This window comes from Sparus aurata, chromosome 5 (assembly GCF_900880675.1).
Source record: "Sparus aurata chromosome 5, fSpaAur1.1, whole genome shotgun sequence".
NCBI lineage: Eukaryota > Metazoa > Chordata > Actinopteri > Spariformes > Sparidae > Sparus > Sparus aurata.
Window position 1 is genome coordinate 4,186,423 of NC_044191.1, and position 17,476 is coordinate 4,203,898.

A 17,476-nucleotide genomic window follows, 5' to 3' on the forward strand; every position below is an offset into this window, starting at 1 on the left:
TCAGATGCTATTTTAAGGGCGCATGCTTGGCCATAATGTAGTGTGTGCTCAACGTGCATACACTTTGCTTCTCTCATCTATAGAAAGCAGTTCCCATTTTTGCAAACCATACAAAAAAAGTTGAAAAGATTTAAACAGAAGAACTAATTATCTTTCCCTCTGATAGGCATGCGACGAGCCCGCTGTAGCCGTGAGCGATGTGCTCCTAGTGGAGTGGGTGGACGGAGATGGAGTGGGAGGAGGAGGAAGGGGCACAACAGGAGCAGGTGGTGCGTTTGGAGACTTGAGGCGATGCGCCTAAGAGGCCAGAGCAACATCGCCACCCTGTCAAGACGGGCATTAATACCTTGCCGCATCCCGGACAGTGCGGTCCGGTCTGACAATGCTGCCACGGCGTGTAGTGGGTCTGGATCCTCTGCACCTTGGTGTTTGCGCTGCTCCCTCCTCAGCTGGCCCTTGCGCACTTCTCCCGTGGCCCGGTGCGATGTCCTGGGGATGCCAGCCGTAGAAACAATTGTGGCAATTTCCTCTCACGCCCGTTTAACCAAAGCTAATTTGGATAGATTTCTACCATCCCTATACAAGGCCACTTCTCTGTCTTTTACGGCCCTGACGAGAACGTCGGTCTCCTCGGCTGTGATTGCTCCTGGCGTGCGCCTGGCAAATTCGCCATTATAATAGCAATCCGCCATGGAACAAGCGCGCCTGCTTTTAAAGGGAATGTGAGATGACGCTCTGATTGGTATATTGCACGTTACGCCCAAACCACACCTATGAGTAATGTAGCTACTTCAGACCAACCTATTTTAGATTTGCGGCGGGCGCAAGAGTCATTTATCCCGCTGCCATAATAGCAACAGCGCCTGAGATCCGCCCACAAAGCTACTTGCGTTTTGCGTTTGATACTTGCGTTTCAGATCGTTAAGATAGAGCCCATTGTGTTTTTGTTAGGGCCTAATCTACAGAGGGGGTGGTCATTCATGTTCTAATGCCGTGTTTCCACAGTAGTAAACAGTTGCTCTAGAGAGAGGCTTTTGCTTTATTCATGTTTTTAGTGGCCACTGTGGGTGAGGCTGAGATAAGCAGTATTTCATTCATTGCAGTCTGCAACCTCACTGACGCTTTTCTTTATGGACGACTGCACACTAATGTTTAACTATCTAAATGCAATCAGTGGCCATTTATAATCTATGAACCCTGAAATAAAACTGTTACATTAAGCTTCTGCATGCACTTTTCACATGCTACACAGAACACATGGGAGCTTCACAGATTGGCTACAAACTAAACTGTTGAATGACCCTGAATCACAGCTCTTCATTGTCAAGGCCAATGGTGCATTTACTGTCATGTTATCGTAAATTCCATATTTAAGATCATTTTCAATTTATGACAGTGGCAGCTGTTATCAAAGTAGTACAATCTGTAATTATAAAGTCCTTTTGTATTTATTATAAAATAATTTCAAAATATTTGCCATCTGCCAGAACATCAGGAAGACTCATCAACACATCTGCAGTACATCATATTATATTACATTTTTAAGCATCGTTGTCACATGCTAATGCAGTTTAAAATGCTGATTTATTTGAAAAGTCTGTGTCTGCATCACCACACAGTGAGAACAGAACTTTGAATGTTTAAAAGCAGTCATACTGTGATAGATTACAATACCTGACACATGCAAATGTCTGTTCTTTGCAAGTTTGTATCCACACATTCATATCTGTCATGCATGGCACTGGAATGCACTGTGCTTTTACGTAATTTTCTTTATGGTACTTAGTATGCAGTGCAGAGGTCACCTGAGCCAATAGTTATGTTTATTTTGATCAATTAGACAATGTAATCTCAAAATGAGTGGGTTAAGGATTTGTTTCATAGTTACATTAGTAGGACAGGCACTTTTAGACTTGTGTAATCATCATCCTGCTTTTTTGAAGAAAACGCCTGTCCTGTCCTGTCCTTAAAGGAGGTCAACAAGTTCTAAGTTCTAAAGTGCTTACTGGATTATTCTTATTTTTATGAATTTCTGAAGTCTGTAATGGATAATCTGCTGTCTCTTTTCCCAGTGCTGAGCTGTGTGAGTGTAATGGTGACACTATGTGTTCTTGTTAGCTTTACAAATCACCCTGATGAAGAAATCCAATAATTCAGAATTTGTATTAAGCAGCATTGTTCTTAAGTTTGAATGCAGAGCCACAGCCACATCCAACAATTACAACTATCCAAACAGGTTTCTGTGCTCACAGTGCTTCATTTGGCAACAGGGGAGCAGAAATGTTTCTCTTGAACACATTCTGTCTGTTTCCCAAATACCGATATTTTAAATGTGGACATAAAAGAAGAACAAACACAAAGAAAAGGAATTACTCGGACATAATATTCTGATTAGCTTGTATGGATCCTTTATATATCCAGCATAGAGATTGGTCAAAAGACACTCCTGTGTCTTTTCCAAAGCACCTGTAAGATATCGGAGGTCTGTTTTCATTGAACACAATGATTTGTCCCATTCCATTTGTCCATCTTTTTCGTTTACAGCTTCATCCAGGGACTGAGGGATGACGCACTGCTCTCAGGAGGCTTTCTTGATGCAGGTTACTGGAGTCTCTTGTAGGTTCACCTTGGATCTGCACACAGAACAGTTAGGTCAGATTCCATCACGCCTTGTATATCATTTTCAATGGTGAAAATTCTTGTGTTTGTTCTTTTTGATAAAAGTGTATGAGTTGCAGGGTTTGCTCCCTCCAGTCACTCCAGATGCCTACGATGCAGCCAGGGGCACCTTAAAGGGGGGGGAAAGTTAAGACAATTCCAAGGGCCCCTAACTGACAGGGCCCCAGAAAATAGGCTTGCAAAAAAACTAATACAAAATTATTAAACCATCATCATTGACTATATATTTCAAATACAATAGTAAAATTAATGATCTCTTTGTTTTTACTTGTTTTTGGCGGTAAAAGTTAAATATCCCCAATGACCAAAAAGTAAACATCCATATTGACCGACCATCAGGCGCGTCGTTAGACCTGGGCATTCAGGGCTATAGCCCCGGATGTTTTGAGAATAGCCCCGGATGTCATGCTTTGAAAAAAAAAAAAATCAAATATAATTGTCTAATAGTGAAAGGTTTTTATGTGGCTGCATATCGAACGGCCAGCAGCCTCAAATGCAACATTGTCACCAGAGTCCGAATAATTGTTGCAAATTCAACAAAAGTGTTACTCTTTCCCCCTATATGCATCACTGATATGACCAGAGCCGTCTATTAGCCTACTGTTCAGTAATACTGCAGCGTTTATAACAGGGATAGAAATTAAACCTGCCACCCGCCAAATGCGGGTGAGTTTGTGTGCTGGCGGGTGAACTGAATCAGTTTACCACTGTGGCGGGTTCAGTCAGATCTGATCCAATTAATCTTAATGATCGATATCTTGGTTAGGGCATAACAATGCGCTTTCCACAACCCTAGAGTTAGATCCGGTCAAATTATATATTTCTGATTGGACCAAAGTGTCAGTTGGACTTCAAAGGAGCCGGAATTCAACATAGAACGGCCGTAAGCGGTCATTTGGACCGCTGGATTTAAACTCTATAACCTCTCATGTAAATACCCAACTGAGTGATGAAGGCATTCATTGTGTCATGATATTTAAAAAAACAAAAACGAAATAACACCAAAGTATACAATTTAATAAGTTTAATTATACATTTATCAATATTCATATCATCGCACATAGTAAATCTTGATTATTGCATATTTACACACGATTTTGATAGAGAAAACTCAGAACAAGAAAATTAACTATTAAAAGTAACTTACTTGATTATGAAACATTTTATTTTAACACTTCATAATATATAATAAAATAATAATAATAATAATCATCAAAAAAGCTGGAAACGAGCTGATCTAAAACAAAAAAAAAAGCCGTTGTGATCACTGTTCACAGATTACCTCCGCTCTCCTCACAGTTACCACACATGGGCTTGTGGCATTTCAAGTGTCTGACGTTTGGTTCCGTTTGCAGCTCTTTCGGACCGGCACTGCCTCCGTGTCCGTGCCTGCGGCTGCTGCGGTGGTGGCTTCTACTGCTGCCCACCTTGTGCCGACTGCGGCCGCTTTCCCCTCCATGTATTCTGCCCTCAGCTCCTCTGCCAGCTGCTGCAGGACTTTCCTCCAAGCTCTCCTGCTGCTGGTGCTCCTTGAATAAGATGCAGACATTGATCCCAGCCAGGTTGAGGATGTTATAGAAGACCGCCACTGGACATCTTCGCTGACACAGACACCGAGGCAGTGCCGGTCCAAAAGAGCTGCAAACGGAACCAAACGTCGGACACTTGAAATGCCACAAGCCCGTGTGGTAACTGTACGAGAGCGGAGGTAATCTGCAGACTGTGACCAGCGATCGTAACGACTCTTTGTTTGTCGTTGTTTTAGATCAGCTCGTTTCCAGCTTTTTCGATTATTATTATCATTATTATTATTATTTTATTATATATTATTAAGTGTTAAAATAAAATGTTTCATGATCAAATAAGTTACTTTCAATAGTTAATTTTTTGTTAGAGTTTTCTCTATTAAAATTGTGTGTAAATATACAATAATTACGGTTTACTATGTGCAATGATACGAATATTGATAAATATATACATTTAAAAAACGAAATAACACCAAAGTGTACATTAATAATAAGTTAAGTTTAATTATAATTAAACTTATTAAAATGTACACTTTGGTTTTAATTCGTTATTTTTTATTTATTTATTTTTTTAAATATCATGACAATGAATGCATTCATCACTCAGTTGGGTATTTACCTGACAGATTATAGAGTTTAAATCTAGCGGTCCAAATGACCGTTTACGGCCTTTCTAGTAGCGTTGAATTCCGGCTCTTCTGAAGTCCAACTGACACTTTGGTCACGGGGGGATCTGTTGTGTGACAGCGGAGAGTCAGCAGCTGGATTTTGCACCCACGGTCAGTATAGTATTAGTAGGTGTATGGGCAAAAAAACAACCACAACCACCATGACCATTACTCATTGTATTATTACATTTGTGGGAAGTTATTACAATAAAGATTTTCACATCCCCACAAAGAAATCCCTGCAAACGTAACAGTTACTACATGTGTGGGAAATCGTTTGTTACATTTGTAGTAGGCAGCGGCTCTTGTGGAAAATGTATTACATTTGTGGGTTTATTACATTAAATGCTGCAGATTTGTATTACCTTTTTGGGTTTATTGACGATGTTAAATGACGATGTTTTTCTCTTAATAACCTACAAAGCCTCCTGTAGGCCTGATGCAGATAGACAATAAAGTCAAGAAATTACAAAAGGGATAATGTGTTTTACCTGCTCTTATAGCCTATGCACACAGCACAGTTCTTATTATAGGCTATAATCTATCTATAAATACAAGAAATCTCTGTCTGTCTGTGTGTGTGTGTGTGTGTGTGTGTGTGTGTGTGTATGTGTCTGTTAGTCAAATATCTCTGCGGATCAGGATCGCACTGACCTGAGACTTTCAACATGGCTGCTGCGTGGTTCAGTGGTGTGCATCTAAGCATTTGCTTGGACTGCAATGATACCGTGAATAAATTATTTCATAAATGCTTTACAAATTCCGCCGAGCATTGTCCACCGGAGCCACCACAGTCACGTGTGCACCAGAGACAATCACTGCACACCGTGGCCACGTGCGCACCAGAGCCAATCACTGCAGAGCTCAAGCCCACGACATACCTGAAGAAACAAGCGGATTTATACCTGCAGCGGAGCGAGCTGGACCGGGATTTTGCCGGCGGTTCGGTCCCGTTCTGTTCTGTTCTGTGCATCTAAACTGACTGTTGTGGATTAATGAGATTAAACGAGTCCGGACCGAAGCTAGCTGCTAGCGGCTAGCTACACGGCCCACCTCCCGAGGCGAAGGACCGGACGCATCGGCACGTCCAAAACCGGACCCTTTTCGCGAACATTGCCGTCACGTTTGCTTTGTGTCTGGTGCAGAAAGAAACGGTAAAAACGGGCTTTTGTCACTAAAGTGTCCAAGCAGCAAGTTTGGTTGTTGAGGAACAGGAAGTTGTGGGAGGGACCTAGGCGGATGATTGACAGGCAACGACGGTCGGACAGCGATATTGAGAGTTGAGAGATTTGTTACATTTAGCGTGTTTGGAGTGTGTAGTTAGTGTGTTATGTAGTGTTTGGTGTAGTGTGTTTAGTGTGTAGTGGAGTTGGTTTTTCGTTTAATGAGTCAGAACAATGAGAAGATGCTGAATGTGGAGCAGGTAGTGCAGCTCTCATGGAGCACAGGCAGACCTGAGCATTGCCTGCATTTAAATGTAAATAGTTACATATAATTTGGTAAATTTTTTAAATGTATGCACAAATTTAGCAAACAACTATTTATATTTGCATTATAAGTAAAAAAAAAATGGTTTGTTGTAAATATGTTTATTTGTGGTTTTCACAGTAAAAAAATCAAACTTTTTCTACTCGGATTTTATGTTTTTTTTTGTGATTTTAGGTCCATTGTGTTAATACAGTTTGTCAAAATAAAAAAAATAACTGTACAGTCACACATGTGAGGTTGTGCTGAAAATAATGACACCAAGTAAATAGTTTTTAAGGTGAAATATAATGGCAAAATCAAAAATAGTCAAAAACAGCCAATTATACCCTGGAATATCGGATTTCACAACAAACCTAAATATCCCTGACGTCCCACCTTCAAACACAGCCTCATTTGGCCATCCATGAAAAAGCTCCTTAACCTCCCACTTTTTTATAGGAATACACTTTTGTTACGGGCACTGCACTAGTATCTTTAATGTAAACATAGGCCTAGTGAGGGAAAATTAGCTTTATTTGTGATTAAAACATGACGATGAGGACCCCAGCAATTGGCCTTCCTTTCCTTCTCAAACTATGTTGAAATTGCATCTTTAAATAGCCCAATTTTCCAAATTTTCCAAATTTCCCCGGGCCCCGTTAAAAAAAGACTCTATCTGCGGGCAGTGATGCCGGTATCTGACCACTTTTTTCAGTAACGAGTAATCTGACACGTCAATATTTACAAACCAGTAATCAGATTAAAGTTACTTATCATTGTTTTTGTAATTTTCCTTAGTAAGAATGTACATTTTTGCTTTCTTCTTGTCTCGGGGAGTGATCGTTTGCGACAAATCACATTTTCAGCACGAGCACAACTCATGTGTAACACCACGCAGCGACATAAACACAACAACAATGGAGGGAGGAGAGAGATGCGCGTTTTCTAGCTGGAAATATAGTCATTATTTTGAGTTCCTCTCAGCTAAAGATGAGAATATTAAGGTTTGTTGTTCACTCTGTGCTGGCGACAAAGTACTATCAAGCTTCGAATTAGTTTTAAGGAGTAATCAGTAATCAGATTACTTTTTCAAGGTAACTGAGGCAACACTGCGCAGGGCTAAAGCCCCGGATGTTTTGCACTCCTAGCGACGCCCCTGCCGACCATTCCCCTGTACCTGCATGAAATGGTTTGATCCTGCCTGAGCGCACTTACCCAATATCATGGAGCTGCAGCGCCCTAGATCCTGGCAGTTTTGAAACGTACGCATGTGCGAGAGCCACCATTTTAGAAGTACGCATGCGCGAGTTGAAATCAAACCTTTAAGACTGTGTACTGTGTTGCCTAGATACGAAAGAACAAAGTCATCGGTGGCAGTCGCGCATGGGTACGTCTAAAATGGTGGCAGTCGCACATGCATACGTCTAAAACGGCTGCATCTACAACTGCGGGGGAGGGGCCATTGGGCGCTCCGGTTCTGCAGTTAGACCCTTCTCCACTTATCAGTGATGGTGACTTGTTGCAGTCAGTAAATGCGTCAGAACTACAGTGATGAAAATGTTGCCTAAATCAAAATCTGGTTTTCAAAAAAGGAAAGAGAGAGAGGAAAGACAAAGGAAAGGGTGTCAATCTGTAACCCAGTTTTTCACCAAGAAAGGTGGGTAGCCTATAGTCTTTGAGTTAGAGCTGGTAAATACGGTTCCTTTTAAGGATTCAAGTCATTATGAGTCACTCACTAAATTGAACAGGGTTGTCCTAGTCACTTGAGTCACTTGAGTCAGTATTGCCTAATCACCATGGAAACTCAGTCCTAGCCCATTGTCTCTTAACCACTAACGTAGTAAAAAAAACACAATGCAATAAAACATTATATACATGATTGGAAAAATAAGAGATACTAAAATAAAATAAAATAAAACAAAATAAAACAAATAAAGCCGCAAGCGGCAATCTGCAGTTTCTAGCCCCTTTCGCCCCAAACCGGCCACCCTGACCCTCATCCCCCGCAGTTGATGACATTGGCCGACGTGTTCCTAAAAGATCTGTGCAACACATCCCCATGATGAGCTCCAGATTTCTCCAAATTGGGTTTTCAGCTACATGCTAATGGCATTTGTGTTATACTTTCACATAGAGACTTTCTTTGAACATTAAAACAGAAATTCAAATTTACCTATTGATGTGTATACAAGTTTCAATAGGTATTATAATGTTCAAGTAATCACAGTTCCATGATCATGATAATTTGCGAGAAATGTGGAGATAATTATGCAAATGAGCAAAAAATCTGTAATAGTGGCTTTCGTGGTGCAGGAGGCTTTTTTGTAGAGGACTATCAGGAGGACGTGTATGAAAAATTTCAAGTCAATAGCACTTATGGCTTAGCAGGGAGAGCCTTTTGAAGTTTACACCCTATGTTATAGCGCCCCCATCTGACAGATTGGGATAACATTTTTGGAGCAGCATTTGGACGTCATTTATACTCAACGTACCAAGTTTCGTGTCTCTGGGTCCTTCCACCTCACCATTAAACAATGATGGTTAATGACGAATAGGCCACGCCCACTTTCACCTAGCAACATGGCACTCAAGACATTAGTTAATAGTCGCCCCTAGAGCATGCATACCAAATTTAGTGAAATTCGGTCCAATGGTCTTTGAGATACGCATGTGTAGCATTTATAGCGCCCCCTATAGGTTGAGCTAAACATGCTTTGGTAGGCAGATTCCCAGTCCTGTTTTGAACCTACCCACCAAGGTTTGTGATGATCAGGCAAAGGGTGTGGGAGTTATGGCCAATCATTTATAAGCCCCGCCCATTGTGAAAATACATTGGTCCGTGGCGGCCATGTTTTTTATGAATCTTGCTCATTTACAGTAGAAATATGTCTTTTCATCCCCCGAAGCTGTATATCAAATTTGGTGTTGATAGAGTCAATCTTTCAAAAGTTCTGTTCATTTTACTGTTTTTCACATGCAAATTAGCAAAACTCTAGGATTGGCGGAGCTTTATGGTCCAAGAGACTTTTTTGTAGAGCACATCGAGCTGGACTTGAATGTCAAATTTCAAGTCAATCAGACTGGTGTGAGGGGCGTGGCCTTCCCAAAAATGTTCAAGCCTTAATTACAGTGCCACCATCTGGTTGACTGGGCTCATATTTTAATAAAAGTTGATGCACATCATTTCCAATCATTGGGCCAAGTTTCTGGCCCATTCCAGCTCACAGGAATTTGAGCTCAAGCAGCAGACAACAAAAAAAAATTAAACCGGCACAATTTTAGTTCTACCCCATCAGGTTTAGAACCCTAAATAAATAATAGAGAACTGAAAATAATAGAGAACTAAATGGATACATTTCCCAAATAGAGATAATAATAGCCTACTTACAATATACTACTTAATATTTTTGAATAATATTTATATAAGAATTATTTCTGAAATTCAGAGGTGGAAGAATGGCTTCTGTTGTACTATGACATGGATGTGCTTTTCACGCTGACACAAGGAAGTCTAACCCAGAGACTTCACTCCCTCGTCTGCTACTCATTCAGAACGTAGCCAGCTGTTTGCGCTATCCTGCTCTGACTCAAGTCGTGGCCGCTTCTGGCATCGCGGCTCGCAAGCTAGTGCTGCGGCAAGTCAGCTGTGTTTCCGGCTGTGTGTAACGAGCTACTAGCTATGAGCTTGCTACGAGCTACGAGCGTGCTACGAGCTACTGGCTAAGAGCTTGCTATGAGTGTTTCCGGCATTGGCTTGCGGGCTAGCTTGCAAGCTTCGGTGCCAGAAACACAGCCGATTTGTAGCTTGCGAGCCTCGGTGGCGGAAGCAGAGCCGACTCATAGCTTGCGAGCCCTGATGCCGGAAACACAGCCGACTCGCAAGCCACAAGTTGGCTGTGTTTCCGGCATCCGGCATAGAGGCTCGCAAGCTAGCCCGCAAGCCGATGAGGGAAACACTTGTAGCTAGTAGCTCGTAGCTAGTAGCTCGAAGCTAGTAGCTAGTAGCTTGTAGCAAGCCCGGGGCTAGTGGGCTACACGCTTGCTATGTATACGGCTCTGCGCAACACTTTTCATCATTTTAGATTTGATTATAGTAGGACTCAATCGATTCAAGTTAATGATACTAGAGATTTGCGACTCACAGGTTATTTTAATGAACCGGGTTAAAGATCCGCATGAGTAAAGATTTATACACCTCTACTGTGAGTGGTATTAACCTGTTGGCCTTAATGTCCATAGCGAAATAAGCTAGCTAGCTGGCTACAGACTAGTATTAGCCTACTTTTAGCAAGATATTCATATTAAATCATTGTCCATGCCCCTTTTAGCAGACTTAACAACAGATGAGTCAGCAGCAGCTTAGTCTCCCGATAACTGTGCCCCTCCCTGTCCCAGTGAAGATGGTGAGCAACATTGTGTTCAATGACAAGCCAGTTAGCATCATTCCAGGGAGTCTGTGGGGATTTCTCTTATAATGGTCTCTTTTTACCATCACAAAAAAGAAAATGAAATATTTATTAATGACAGAAATTCAAAAAAACATTTTCTCACATAATGATAAATGAGGCAGAGTATCATTAAAATAAACATGTTGTTCGAACAGATATCTAGTGCAGCAGCAACTGTCTGTCAGCCCCCCATAAAATAAAAATAGCCTGTAATCCATATTTCTTTCAGACTCATTTTCATGTATTAAAAACGGTTCTGAAGTAAAAGAGCATATGCATGTGTATATATGATATACTTCAAAAAGTGGAATGTTTGGTCAGTAGTTTGGGACTTTCACCCCTCTGCTTTGCATTAGGAACATGGGAGAACATTTCTGGTGCGTGCAGACAGTGTGACACAATACAACTCTCAGTACAATCAGAGAAATGTTTATATTTTCTGGAAATCAGAAGATTAAATCGCAATGACCATATAGCCTCATAAATGTATTTTTTCACCCCAGATCCAATGCCACTGCAGTTGTAGAGATAAATTAGACCTGAATACAGGACTACAAGGGAGACAGTGAGCAGTGACTACGTAACTGTCATGTTGTTCTTTTTACAAATATGGGAATGATAGTCAAAAATATCATTAAAATGCATAGTTTTATATAAAACGGCATCAAATGTTTTCGCCGACCTATACAAGAGCCCAATTAGATTTCTTTTCATGGGGCCCAAAATCCTTGGCAGTACCCCTGGATGGAGCACCTAGCCCTGGCAACCCACATGAACAGGTAAGGCTTGGAAAAGCCTCCTCTTCTTGTGCCCCTCTCTTCCGTGGGGTCCCTCAGGGGTCTATTTTGGGTCCCCTCCTATTCACTGTTTACATGCTACCCCTGGGGCAAATCATGTGTAGACACAATATTGATTTCCACTGCTATGCAGATGATACGCAGTTGTATGTCCCACTCAGGGCTTGAAGACCTCCGGCACGGTGCCAGAAATCCGGCGTAGCAATATTTTGATGAAGTGTTTTTTTGGGTTTTTTTTAAAATCATGTTGCCACAGCAACATGATTTAAGTGATAGTTCCAACTACCAATGGTACTCAAGGTAACCAAGGAGTTCTAGCCAATCAGAGCAGAGTAGGGCGGGCCTTAAGTTTTCAGGCACCTCGGACAACGTAGCCAGAGCGATTGATGTAACATTAGCCCAGAGGCAGCCCTGCACACTTTTCACTCAGACAAACTAATGCAACTGCCATAGTTGTTAGATTTCATCAATGAAACCAACATTAATCTCCTAAAAAGAATTTAACCAGCCAGCGGTAGACACCACTCATAGAGCAGCTGTTTGCACTCTCCAACACACAACATGATTACCGGGAGCAACAACCACAGTGCTGGCATCAATGGCTGACCGTGTGTGTGAAAATACAACTTGAAAATACGCGTGTGCACGTTCATCGCAAAACAACAACATTTCTTTGTCAATGGAGTACAAACTCAACACAGGAAAGTGATTATAGCAATGCCTCAGCACTTATGCCACAGTACTTCCAGTATGATCTAAAAATAGATACCCCCCCCCGTCACACACACACGCAAAACATCCATGCTCAGGATTTTTATTTGCTTCAACCCCTGGTCCCACTACAACCTGGTAAAAGTGATGTTTCTCGTAATTTCTCCTGCCTTGGTGAGATAAAAAATTGGATGTCCGAAAATGTTCTGCAGGTAAATGACTCCAAATCAGACATTGTTATAATGAGCCCCTCTGGCCCCAGCACTAGTAACATTACCACTCTCTCCTCTAGTCTTGGCGCCTTATCTAACAATGTTCGAAAAGAGGCCTACAATCTCAGTAGCATCTTTGACTCAGAATTATCTTTTGATACTCAGGTGACTAAAGTTGTGCATGCTTTGCCCAACTGAGACAGCTAACAAAGATCAGGTCATTCTTGTCCAGACTTAGAAAAGGTCATCCATGCTTTCATCTCCTCCAGACTAGACTACTGTAATGCACTTAACTCTGGTGTCAGCAGGCGAAACATCCAAAGACTGCAGCTGATAGTAAATGCTGCTGCTAGGTTTTTAACGCGTACTAAGAGATGTGACCACATAACACCAATCCTTGCTGCCCTTCACTGGTTACCTGTGAGTTTTAGAATTGATTTTTAAGATTTTACTGCTTGTTTTTAAAGCCTTGAATGGTCAGGCTCCTGCCTATATTTGTGATCTGCTGACTCCTTATGAGCCTGATCGCCGCCTCCAGCAGGGCCCTCTTAATGGTTCCAAAACCTCGACTTGTCACTAAAGGTGACCGGGCCTTTGCTATTCATGCCCCTCGGCTATGGAACTCCCTAGAGATCTCAGGCAGGCTAACTCAGTATCCTCTTTTAAATCCCTTCTTAAAACTCACTTTAATCTTATGGCTTTTTCTTAATTCTTGGTACTGTTGTATACCAACTACCAACTATGTAAATTATTTTATATGTTTTATCTTTGTTTGGATTTTTAACTTTTTATATTATCTGTTTATTTATGTAGCACTTTTCAAAAGCAAGTTACAAAGTGCTTTACAATTAATTAATTATTATTATTATTGTTATCATTATTATTATTATTGTTATCATTATTATTATTATTATTATTATTATTATTATGGTCAGTTGGATCAATGACCCACAGGTGGCCCTAACAACTCTGTATCTCTCCCACACAGAGATTAAAAGCCTGCAACTCCTCTCCAGTTAGTTAGAACTGAAGAAGCCTCTTGGATGAGAGGTGAAATGTCATCAAGAAACTGACCTGGATGACTGTGAACCCTCATCAACAAGATACAGCACTTACAATAGCTGAATAAGGCTTCAACAGGTTGTTTAACCGCAATTAGTTTGTATGCTTAGACAGGTTGCACACTACCAGGATGTTCTGTGCTCGTTACCTGTTGCCCCTTGGTGACTGATGTCAATGTCTGTCTTGCACATGATGCAGAACGCGTGATGGGGTAGCCTGGACATGTGGAGCCAACACCATCTCCCTGATAGCTGTCAAGAAATCTTTGAGGTTTCCAAACCTTTTTTGGGAGGCGGTACCACCACCACACAACATCGACAAACGGTAACTTTGAGGAGTGGTTTACCTTTTCAATGCTGTTTGCATCAGCAGCAACAGCAAACGGCCAAAGAGGGATCAGTTATCCGGCCAGCCTGGCTTGCTTGAGGCACCAAATTGAATTGAACATGCGGAGCATTTGGTAGGAGGGGGAGGTGGGCGAGGGTGTTAAAATGCAGTGCTCTGATTGGCCAAAAGCTTTTCACTCCACTTACACACAGAATCAACTTCATAGATCTGAACTTGCATAGAAACTGAAACGGGCGAACTGCGAAATGCAACAAAATGCGTACCAGCAGAGCAGCAATGCGTACAAGCGTACTTAAGGGTCAAAATGCGTGCCGAGTGTACAAAATGCGTACAAGTTGGCAGGTCTGCAACATATAAGTCTGGGTAATTTACTGCTCGGTATGTCAAGCTTTTTTGGCCTAATGTACCACTGAGCAGCTTTCATAGGAATGAACAGCGTCTCCCTGATGCTGTATTTCCCTTGTTAGATCCATGATTGCTATTCAGATCAGAGCGTGAAAACCAGTTTATAGCTAACAGACACAATGAGCCATGTAAAATGTGAATTACCTGTTGTGTGTCATGTGACTCTTGACCAGGTGGCCAGCAGCCAGAGCAGCCATCAGTGAGAGCTCTCCAGCCAGCACGGTGGCACAAACCACTCTGGCCAGCTGCCGGGCATTCTCCCCTGGACAGTCCTGACTGGCTCCCTGCACGCCCAGCATCTGCACACACGCACACGATGAGGATGAAAATAACAACTATGAAACACTGTTCATATTGGTATGGCTAGTCTATGTGTGTGTCTACCTGGAGGCAGGCTTGCTGAGGGGGCAGGTTGGTACCTCCTCCTACTGTGCCCAGCTCTATAGAGGGCATGGTGCAGCTGATGTACAGGTCCTCCCCTGTTGGTCCTGATGCCTCCATCAAGGTGATGCAGTTACTGCTACCCACTGACTGGGCTGGATCCTGAAGGACAAACAAAGACAGCCGTAAACTAACACAGAAAACACAGATACATTAGAATACCCAAATGTACAACAGCTCCTGAGAACTACTTTACCTGTCCGCAGGCTATGTAGATAGCAGCCACCAAGTTGGCTGCATGTGCGTTACATCCACCAATGCTACCAGCCATGGCCGAGCCCACCAGGTTCTTGCTGATGTTCACCTCCACCAGAGCTTCTGTTGACGTCTTCAACACCTGCAGCACAAGGACGAGGAGTAAATATAGAGTTCATATGAGATTGGTTGATTCTAATTAATAGAGTAAAACTTACAACTTCTGTGAAACTAAAATTAAAAATGTAATTTATTGTGAAATATAATCTAGATTCATAATTTCCTTCTGTGTACTTCTATAATGTCTTTTGGATAAAGTATTAAACAACAGTACATTTCTTTCGTACATTGCTTTTTTATTTTCATTATTTCCCACAAAAAAATTGAGTAAAAACATCAAGTTTGAATGGCTCAAGAAACAAAGGTTCACACAAGATGAGTTCACAACTTTAGTCTCTCCATCTGTGCCTGTTCCCACTGACCCTGAAAAGATCTCTACATGCCTACAGTGTAAGGCGTGTAGGGACACAACAACATAGGAAGATGCAGTGCACTTGAAGGGAGCACGAAGGATTAAAGCTCAGCATGAACACCAGAATGATGCAAAAATCATTCCAGTGTTTAACTTATGCACCTGAGTATAGTTTGATTGATGTACACAAAGTCAGTGGTTTTAAGGATGGAAAAACTCATTAATTCTGCGGCTGTGGCTCAGGACACAGAGCACTTGTCCACCAATCAGACGGTCGTTGTTCCATGCAGTCTACATGTCGAAGTATCCTTGGGTAAGATACTGATCCCCAAATTGCTCCCCATCGGTGTTTGTGTGCCTATGAATGGTTATCGCTCCTGATAAGCAGGTGTCATTTTGCATGGTAGCCTGTGTATGAATGTGTGTGTGAATAGGTAAATGCTGACTTGTGTTGTAAAGCACATTGAGTAGCGGCTAAGCCTAGAAAGGCACTATGTAGTCACAATTTTAGGCCAGTAGGGCCGTACAAAGTGCCAACAACAGTTAGCTGCACTCTCAATCCTGGGACCTCCTACCTCTCTGACCACTTTAGCGGGGATGGTAGCCTCACAGACAGCAGACTTGCCCCTGCCTTCGATCCAGTTGATGGCGGCTGGTTTCTTGTCGGTGCAGTAGTTCCCACTAATAGCCACAACCTGCAGCTCTGGAAAGTTCTGCTGCAGTCTGCTCAGAGCCTGCTCTGTACCCTGCAGGAACAACAATAGTTAATAACAAGCGGCTGAAAAATAAAGCCAATGCAGTATTACCAAAAACTGCAGTTCCTCTGATGGCCACTTGGGGCCCACTAGACTCCATGTTAAAATGCCCCACTATATTGCAGAAATAAGACTGTTTACATCCTGGTATAACAACCTCAGCTAATTCAAGTCACTGATCTGCACCGCCACCCATGTTTGAAGTGCCTTTTGGAGAATTTTTAATGTAAACATCAAACAAATAGTATGTCTGCTGTATAGATAATTGGACTAGAACACCAGAGCAAAGGTTAAGACACTGATGTATGGGATTAATGAGCTACCCTTTAAGCATTAACCAGCAGAAGCTAGAACTGGCAAGCCCTGGAGGCGACAGCTGAGGGGAGAGCCCAGAGTGTCTGGAGGAATAAACAGCTGGGCCCGTATTCGCAAAGAATCTTAAGGCTAAAAGTAGCTCCTAACAGGCGAATTTAGGAGCAACTCCTAAAAATAATGGGCGTGTCAGTCGTAACTTTAGGACTCCTAATTTTTGAAAATAAGAGTTATTCACAAAACATTTTAAGCCTAAATGTTTCCCTCTGGGAGACCTTAGAAGTAGTCCAGAGGACTCCTAACTCGCTAAGACCTGGTCACAGCCGAATGTTTTGGAAACGCTAAATGACAGGGAATTATTAAAACGAGGTCGGATGGACCGCGAAGAGACTGAAGTTGTGGTGGAGTTGGTGGGGGACGCAATAACGTTCCCAACCAACTGAAACAATCCAATAACGCCAGAGTTAAAATGTTTGGCAACACAGTTGTATTTGGCTACGGGGAAAATGCAGCTCTTCGCACGGGACTAGTATTACCTGGGGACCTCAAGTGATTTAGAAATTATCCCACCACGTCCGTGTTTCGTGCGGCGCATTCGCACAGGATAAGCAAAGTCTGTGTTTTAACTCTAATTTACTGACATTATCCCCCGGGTCGATCGCACCGGAGCCCTTGCTGGAGCAGCACAACTGTTAGATATGGATATTTTTAATATAATAACTGGTGAGCCTGTTGAAAGATAGAAAAATGTTCCTTACCGCATGCTGCCATGCATGTAATCCATCTAATCATCTTTCGAAATTTCGCTCTTCTGATGAGCCTCCTGAATTTGCACCCAAAATGCTGTCAAAACTTTAATTTATAATTCCCAATGCAGCCTCCATAATTCTCGACCGGGAAAAAGGCAGAAAAAAGGTGTGGAAAACACAAAGAACCTTAAGAAAAACAAAAAACAACCCCAAATCACATAGATGCCGA

The 17,476-nt window shown here is 42.1% G+C and overlaps 1 protein-coding gene across 1 annotated transcript in view; it reads right to left on the reverse strand.

Annotated features, from left to right (window-relative positions):
- Positions 1 to 1,432: 1,432 nt before the first annotated feature.
- Positions 1,433 to 17,476, reverse strand: part of hmgcra (3-hydroxy-3-methylglutaryl-CoA reductase a) — a 30,498-nt gene continuing 14,454 nt past the window's right edge. The window contains exons 16-20 of the mRNA XM_030417307.1: positions 16,007 to 16,177; positions 14,961 to 15,101; positions 14,708 to 14,866; positions 14,468 to 14,622; positions 1,433 to 2,633 (exon numbers count right to left, since the gene is read on the reverse strand). Of these exons, the coding sequence (XP_030273167.1) occupies positions 2,579 to 2,633; positions 14,468 to 14,622; positions 14,708 to 14,866; positions 14,961 to 15,101; positions 16,007 to 16,177 (681 nt within the window). The 3' untranslated portion in view covers positions 1,433 to 2,578. The remainder of the gene's footprint in view (positions 2,634 to 14,467; positions 14,623 to 14,707; positions 14,867 to 14,960; positions 15,102 to 16,006; positions 16,178 to 17,476) is intronic.